Below are 9,066 nucleotides of genomic sequence, written 5' to 3' on the forward strand. Positions count from 1 at the left end.
CTTGTAAGTGAGTACACACATGCATGTGTTTTTAGATCTGGGTTACCTCAATCGAGATGATAGTTTCTAGCTGTATCCATTTGCCTGCAAAATTCATGATTTCCTTGTATTTGATAACTAAATAATGTTTCATTTTGTAAATGAACCACATTTTCTATGTTCACATTTTGGTTGAGCAGCATCTGTATTATTTCCAGTTTCAAGGTGTTATAAGTAAAATGGCTCTGAACTTAGTAGAGTCCCTACTCTAGGTCACCTGCCTTCACAGAGTTCCTACTGTATCTTCTGTTTGTCCTTTGAGAGGGTGTGGGCCCCTGGGTATTCATGATGATGTATCAAGTCTCTATTTGGTTAGGTGCATCCTCTCCACTGAGGCCAGATGTGGCAGCCCAGTTATGGGAACAGATTCCAATGATAGACAACAGCTTTAGGGACTGATCCTGCTACAGGTGTTGTAGGACCATTATGAAGACTGAGCTGCACATCTGCTACTTACAGGCCATCGGTCCTTTGTCCACCTGTGAGTGTTATTATTTTTGTCTCAGTTTCTTAATGGCCGCAAGGGTCAAGGTTAATTGAGTCTGCTGGTCTTCCTGTGGAGTTCCTATCCTGTTCAGGGCACTCAATCCTTCCCCAAACTTTTCCATCAGAGTTAACAAGGTGCATGCAATGTTTGACTGTGGATCTCTGCTTCTGCTTCAGTCAGCTGCTGGGTGGAGCCTCTCAACGGACAATTATGCAATGCTCCTGTGTGGAAGCATCACAGAGTATCCTTAATAATGTCATAGATTCAAGCTTGTCCATGTTGGTCTCCAATTGAATGAGTTTTCATTGTCCACACCTTTAGTCTCTGCTCCAGCTTTATCTCTGCATTTCTTTTACAGTGGATAAATTTTGTTCTGGGTGTCTCCAGTGTTGTGGTTGAATCTGATCCTTCAGCTTTTTTCTCATGCTCCCATACATTCCCCATTTGGACTCTGTCCCTCAATCACATAAGATACTGTGGACACATTTGCTGTTCAATGCTATGCTATTTTGCAAACCTGGTGGTTTTATGTTTTAACTTTATTCATTCTGTTTTTGCTTTTCTAGACCAAATTTCCCTGTGAAGCACTTCCTGTTCTAATTGTAGATATAGAAACCACATAAGCCACCTGACATATTTTTGTTAAGTAGGCACATGATTTTGTGCTGCTCTTAGTCTACGTCTTTCATTTTGAAATTCAGCAAAATATATAGATTATATTCTATTTCTCCAGATGGCTTCTGCTCACATCATTAATATTATCTGATTCTTCAGAGTCATTGAATTGCAGGTGTATGATGTTCTGCCTAACTCTTGTGTTTCTTCTGAAATTTTGGATAAATAAGTGTGTTATACATGTGTGCATGACTATGAATGTGTGCCTCATTTTTACTGTTGTCAGAAGATGGCCTCAGAATTTATGATCATGAAGAAATGGACAGGTGTTGGTCCACATGTGTATGTCAGAAATTGACCACCATTATGTGGAAGACCAGCAAGAGCTTTCAACTCCTGAGCTATATCTCCTGAACTACGTTCTTTATTTCTGATCAACATATACATTACTAATATTTTCACTTGTCTATTTTTAACTGTTTAAACATACATTTTCTTCTAGTAAAATTTAATTAATTTTGCTGTTTAAACTGGTTCACTGCATGTTTTTCAAGATGAATACAGTACTGCAGTGAATGCATAATTCTTTGCAGTAACTTCATTAAAGAACTGTGAGTTCATTCTGTCATTTTTGTTTCCTGCTTTATTTTTGTAGCAGAGTGAGGTTCTTAACTTTTGCTGTCCTGAAACTCATTGCATAGACCGTGCTGGCATCCAGCTCAATGACATACAGCTGGCTGTACCTCTGTGATTAAAGACATGAGCAAATACACACAGCTTGCCCATCACTTTTGTAGTTAGTAATTTTTCATCCAGCTTTTCAGATGTGTGTTCAGTACAGTTGATCTCTTTCCCCCTGCATATCCCTCTCAATTGCCATTTGTGTTCCAAGGCTATATCCTATTCTAAGGGGTCAGGAGTGACACAGGTGAACCCTGTTTCAAGGGTTCAAGTGTCAATATTTCAAGTTTCTTCTAAACTGACATGGTGATTATATTATAATTTGTGTGTCAGAAAATAAGTGGAGGAATCACCTGAATTATTTGATTATATTGTCTAGGAAGCATAACTTTACTTTGTATTGATGTCAGTATCAGGTTTTGTGTTGTAACATGTGTGTGATATTTTAGGAAGCAGTGAGTTTCGATGATGTGCATGTGAACTTCACTGCAGAAGAGTGGAATTTGCTGGATCCTTCCCAGAAAAATCTCTACAAAGATGTGATGCTGGAGACCTACTGGAACCTCATTGCTATTGGTAAGACTGATTTTTTTTTTTTTCTTCTTAAATAAGGGAAAAATGTTTCTGGGTTACTGATGATCATCTCTTATTTCAATAGAGAACAAGTAATATTGAGTTGAATAAATCAGGTTCATTGCTGTGAAAATTCAGAGTAACTTGAATTTTGCCTAATTCTAATACCATCTCATTGATTTTCTTGTACCTTGGTTTTAGGCTATAATTTGGAAGTCCATCATACTGAAGAACAACATCAAACTTCTAGACGTCATGAAAGGTATTTTTTGGGAGGAGGGGGTTTCAAGACAGGGTTTCTCTGTGTAGCCCTGGCTGTCCTGGGACTCACTCTGTAGACCAGCTGGTCTCAAACTCAGAAATCTGCCTGACTCTGCCTCCCAAGTACTGGGATTAATGATGTGCACCACCACTGCCCGGCCATGAAAGGTAATTTTAAAGTTTAATCGAATACAAATATGCCTGTGAGGAAATTTTAATATGATCTGGATGCTCTAAAGGAAAGCAAGTGTGTAAAATATGAGTCATTTTATTGTAGCTATGATTATAATATTCTCCCAAAACTGTATACCTCCATGTCAGTTATCTGATTGGTGTTTGCAAGGCATTTCTGTAAGCAAGAAGAGAAGGAAACAATGCCTTAAGAGATTCCTTTAATTGATTTGTATCTCCATTAGAGCTATGTTGTGGAACTACCAATTTGTATAGTCTCATAATATTTAGATGTTGCACATTGAATAGTGATAAACATGTATCCATAACCTTCTAATAATCAAATAGTCCATGATAAAGTTGGTGACACTTATATTCTTATAGTGAAATTTTTAATTTTATTGTTTTGTCAGTTTATGAGAATCGAGAATGTTGTTTTGTAGAAACATTAATCATGTCTACAATGAACAAAAAGTCAATGCATGGGAATTCAATGTGGAAACATTTCATTTGTTCTGCTTTTTTAATGGCAGTATCAACTGTCAGAATAGATGAAACCATGTGAGCATAGGGATACTAAAAAAAAATAAACCTCTGTCTATTTCACAACAATGAGAAGATATGTAGTATTCTGCCTTTGGTAGACTTTCTGAATATGATATGTGTTTACAATTAATTGGTTTTCTGACTTTACCCAAATTCACACTGCAGAAAATCTTTATGGGTACTAGAAGTTTGCAGTTCTTCTGTTCATCCTGTTTCACAGTGCTGTTGTGGTGTGATGCATACTACAGGAAAAACTAAGAATGCAATCAGAGTTTTAATGCTCTTAGTTGTTACATTTTATTCTGACCTATGAATGCATCATGTAGAAATCTCATATAGAAAAAGGATGTTATAAATGTGAGACATTTAGTAAATACTCTTACCATCACAGGTATTTTCAAGTACAACCGTGAACATCAAAGAGATAAAAGCATAAGATCTGAGTGTTCTTTATTATGAGACCAACTGTAAAATTGATTCATAATGATAAAATGATTGATCAGGCTAATAAATGTGGTAAAGCTTTCACATGTGCCCATTACTGTTGCAGGCATGAAAGAAGTCATACTGGAGAGAAACTTTATGAATGTAACCAATGTGGTAAAGCCTTTTCATATCACAGTAGTCTCCAAAGACATAAAAGAACACATACTGGAGAGAAGCCTCATGAATGTAATCAATGTGGTAAAGCCTTTTCATCTCACAGTAGTCTCCAAAGACATAAAAGGACACATACTGGAGAGAAACCTTATGAATGTGATCAATGTGGTAAAGCCTTTTCACAACACAGTAATCTCCAAAGTCATAAAAGTACACATCTTGGAGAGAAGCCTCATGAATGTAATCAATGTGGTAAAGCCTTTTCACGTCACAGTAGTCTCCAATATCATAAAAGAACGCATACTGGAGAGAAACCTTATGAATGTAATCAATGTGGTAAAGCCTTTTCACAACACAGTAATCTCCAAAGTCATAAAAGTACACATCTTGGAGAGAAGCCTCATGAATGTAATCAATGTGGTAAAGCCTTTTCACGTCACAGTAGTCTCCAATATCATAAAAGAACACATACTGGAGAGAAACCTCATGAATGTAATCAATGTGGTAAAGCCTTTTCACGTCACAGTAGTCTCAAATATCATAAAAGAACACATACTAGAGAGAAACCTCATGAATGTAATCAATGTGGTAAAGCCTTTTCATGTCACAGTAGTCTCCAAATTCATAAAAGAACACATACTGGAGAGAAACCTTATGAATGTAATCAATGTGGTAAAGCCTTTTCATGTCACAGTCATCTCCAAATACATAAAAGAACACATACTGGAGAGAAACCTTATGAATGTGATCAATGTGGTAAAGGCTTTACACAACAAAGTCATCTCCAATATCATAAAAGAACCCATACGAGAGAGAATCCTTAGTTATGTAATCAATGTGGAAAAACCCATTTATAAGTGAAAAGTCACCAGAGAAATAATGATCACATACTGGAGAGAAACTGTATGAATGTAATTAATACGGTAAAAGCCTTTTTCATAAAGTTTTTGTTTTCAAAACCATAAAAGGATGCATATTAGAAAAAAACCTAGGAATGTAATCAGTGTGATAAAAGCCTTTGTATGTCCCATATTGAAAGAAACCTCATGAATGTAACCAATGTGGTAAAGACTTTTCACAACTTTACTGTAGAGTACCTGTCTGCCAAATGTTGGAACCTGCACTGCCATGAGCTTGGGGGCCAAAATTGTTAGAGCCCGCACTACCCCAAGCTTGGGGGCTAAATTGTTCTGGCTCATACTGCTGGTCCAGTCTGTGGGTCACGGTTCAGCAAGAGAGAGAGAGTGAGGATGGACTTGAAGAATGAAGAACAGACAGAGTGTGACTCAGTCTTATTTATTCTTATGTCTGTCTCTCCTCCTGTCTCTCTTCTTCTCTCTTTCCAAGTCTCAAGTCCCAAGTCTCTACTCGCAAGTCTCAAAATCCCAAGTACTTTCTTCTGTCTGCCTCTTGCTTTTTATACCACTCTTAAGTCTCACTTCTTAAGTCACACCTTTAAGTCTTACACACCCAAGGGAAAATCCTGGGTATCTAAACCAATGTTATCAGAGTGTGCTCAGTTGTTGTAGGCTGTTGAAAACAAGTCTGTTGTCAGGGTATATGGCTCAAGACGGCTGCAAGGATAATAGTCACCTTCTGTTGGCTCCCTAAACTTTATAGCCTTCATTTTATAAAAGAACAGGTATAGGAGAGAAACCTTATGAATGCAATCTGTATTGTAAAGCATTTGAAAGTCACAGTCATCTGCAATCACATAAAAGATCACATACCAGAGAAAAACCTGCTTGAATATTAATAATGTGGTAAAGCCTTTGATGTCATAATTCTTTACACATACAGAAAAGAAACCACACCAGAGAGAATCCTTACTAACTTAATCACTGTGATAAAACCTTGACAATTCACTTTTATCTGTGACTACATAATAGAACACATTCAAGAGAGTAACTCAGTGTCATCAAGGTGCTAAGCCCTTGCATGTGGCAGTCATTGCTTGATACATAAAAGAACACATACTGTAGAGAAACTGCATGGATTTCATGAATGAGGTAAAGTCTTTGCATGACAATGTGCTCTCCATATACTTCAGTAACACACCCTTAGAAAAACATTATGAATTTAACAAACATAGAGAAGCCTGTGCCTATCACGATAGTCTCCAAAGACATAAAAGACCACAAATTGGACAGAAATCTTGTGAATGTACTCAAGTTGGAAAATCCTCTGAATACAAAAATCAACACATACTGGAGAGAAACCTTCTGAAAGTAATCAATGTGGTAAAGTGTCTGCATGTCCTATTCATATTTAAATGCATGAAAGAATTTATAGTAGGAATAAACTGTGGTGATTTGAACAATCTTGTCCCTAAGAAGTGACAATGTTAGGATGTTTGGCCTTGTGGAAGTAGATGTTATGGTTTTGAAGGATGTGAACTCCTAGGGTGGTGGTCTTTGAAGCTCAAGCCAATAAAATCAGACTCCCTACCACTAAGCTAGAAGACAGTCTCTTCCTGACTGCCTTCTCATGAAAATGCAAAACTCTCAGCTCCTTCTTCAGCATCATGGCTGCCTGCATGCTGACATTCTTCCTGCGATGTTGGTCATGAACTAAACACTTGAAAGTGTAAGACAGACTGAATTAACTATTTGACTCTAACACAGTTGCCTTGGTAAGAGTGTCTCTTCTTAGCAATGGAAATTCTATCTGAGACAGAAGTTGGTACCCCAGACTTAGGTATTTTTATTTGTAAGCCTGACCATGCTTTTGTTGGAAGCAATGTGGATTTTTAGACTTTGGGTTTGTACATGCATTAAGTGGAACTTCATGGGCTGTCCTAGTAGAACACATATGACCTAAGGGTGGTTTGAAATTTGTATATAATTTTTATAATGTTTTGCTGAAGAATGTTGCTGTGTTTTGCTTTCAACTGAAGATAAAGAGGTTTATTTTGTTAATTGCATTTACAAAAAAAGTCTCAGGAAAGGCAAGCATAGCCTTTGGCCTGTGTTTATTCTCATGGTGATTGTTTTGATCATGCTTAGTTATCTTAGAAAGGAAAAAAATATATAAAATGTTAGTTTCAAAGAGAAAATCTCACCAGCAAGTTGAATGAAGCTAAATCTTGTGATCAAAGATACACTATAGTATTAAAGAAATTGTGATATTATAGTAAGATTCTATCCACCTAAACATATGGATGTGAAGTTTTGTGGATGAGAACTGTATAGTGTTAGGCATTATTATTAACTGGTTATTGTTTTTATGTGGACATAAGAAGATATAAGTATGTGTCAAATTGACAATTGATGGATTGTGATTACTATACTGGGTTTTCGATTTAAAATCTAAAAGGATATAGAATATACTTAGGTTCAGGCATGGTGGTACACACCTTAAATCCCAGGAGATGAACATCACGCAGATCTCTGATTCAAGTCATCCTGCTACAGAACAATTTTAGGTAATTAAAAGCTTAGGTATGGGCAAAGTGTTACACATGTATTACTCAACATTCAGAAGACAGAGCCATGCAGATTTCTGAGTTCAAGGTTGATCTACAGAGCAAGTTCAAGGACATGCAAGTTTAGGCAGTGAAGTTGTTGAAAAATAGAAAGCTGGAGATGATGTAATAGAAGGGGCCATGTTCCAGCCCCAGCAAGCAGAGGAACTCAGCAGCTTTGTCCATGTGGCTCTGCTTTTAGAGGAAAGAATAGAAGGGACGACTGAGACAATTGATGCTGATTAGTTGTGATTAAAAATTAGTGGGAATGAAGAAAAAATCAGTACCACTGAGGTGACATATTTGCCTAAGTGTTTTATGAGAGGAGAAAGAAGTTGTATTCCAGAGATGGCCAAGGTTGTACCTTGTGCTGCAGCTTGACTCGGTCTTGTGTAAGAGTCACCCAGGTGGCACTGGTTTAAGGCATGAATGTTTCATGCAGTGCAGCTAAGGCTTGGCACCATGAAGGGAGCATGAGAGGAATGCAGTGAAGACTGCTTGTCACAGAAGAACCCAGAATATTGAAGATGTCAGTCCCATGGGATGAGTAGAAAGAACAGCAGCAGCAGTTGAGTGGAGTCAAGCAGAACCTAGTATACTATAGAGGGAAGAGCTGGAGAGAGACCCACCTTCTTTTGAGGAGTGCAGAAGATCATCTGTGGATCCTAGATACTGAAACAAGAAGCTGTAATTTTGAAGTTACTTTGGAGACCCCAAGAGTTTTAGATTCCCAAGCTATGGGATACCTTCTCAGGAAAACTACTTTCAGGAAATATAATCACCCAAGGAGAAAGAATTGTGCTGCAGTGAGCAAAGCAGGAAGCAGTTGGAGATCTGAAGAACACGTTGACAGCATGGAGACATGGAGATTTCCTTGCTGGCTTTTGATCTTCTTTTGGCCCAATATTTCCTCACAATGGCATTTAGGAATGGTGAAGTATATTCTGTGAATTCGGATGGATATTATGTGTTAGTTTTTTGAATGTATAGGGGATTATAGTTACATGATTGGAATGATCTCAGAAGAAACTTTAAACTGTGGACTTTTAACATTTATGAGAATGCTATAGATGATGGGACTTTTTATTTGAACCTCACATATTTTGTATTATGCTATTTTTAAATATGGTCCCCATACACTCATGTGTTTGCACAATCATATCGGGGCCAGGCAGTGGAATGTGGTAGTATAAATATGATTGGCTCAGGGAGTGGGAGGAAGTTATTGTGAGATGTGGCCTTGGAGGAAGTACATCACGGAAGGCTTTGAAGTTCCACCCAGTGCAGAATGGACCCTTATACTAGCTCCCTGGCAGACAGTCTCTTCCTGGCTGCCTTTGGATCAAGATGCAAAACTCTCAGCTTCTTCGCCAGCATCATGTTTTCTTTCATGCCTGCCATGCTTCCTGCTATGATGAAAAAGAACTAAATCTCTGAAACTGTAAGCCAGTCCCAATTAAACTGTTGCTTTTATAGGAGTTGCTTGTTCATGGTTTCTCTTCATAGCATTGGAAACACTAAGACAGAAACCCTGTGAGTGTATTTAATAAAGCCAAGCTTTTGCACAATTCTCTACTCTCCATTATCATGAAAGAATACGTGCTAGCATCTAACCATGCCCCCTGTGACT

At 37.7% G+C, this 9,066-nt stretch overlaps 1 protein-coding gene across 5 annotated transcripts in view; it reads left to right on the forward strand.

Annotated features, from left to right (window-relative positions):
• LOC143437374 (uncharacterized) overlaps positions 1 to 9,004 on the forward strand; it is a 23,453-nt gene extending 14,449 nt beyond the window's left edge. For all 5 annotated transcript variants that reach the window (XM_076922192.1, XM_076922195.1, XM_076922191.1 and 2 more), the window contains exons 3-5: positions 2,272 to 2,398; positions 2,597 to 2,657; positions 3,924 to 9,004. In XM_076922192.1, coding sequence (XP_076778307.1) covers positions 2,272 to 2,398; positions 2,597 to 2,657; positions 3,924 to 4,797 — 1,062 coding nt within the window. In that variant the 3' untranslated portion in view covers positions 4,798 to 9,004. The remainder of the gene's footprint in view (positions 1 to 2,271; positions 2,399 to 2,596; positions 2,658 to 3,923) is intronic.
• The last annotated feature ends 62 nt before the right edge of the window (positions 9,005 to 9,066 follow it).

Source organism: Arvicanthis niloticus, chromosome Y, assembly GCF_011762505.2.
Source record: "Arvicanthis niloticus isolate mArvNil1 chromosome Y, mArvNil1.pat.X, whole genome shotgun sequence".
NCBI classification, from domain to species: domain Eukaryota; kingdom Metazoa; phylum Chordata; class Mammalia; order Rodentia; family Muridae; genus Arvicanthis; species Arvicanthis niloticus.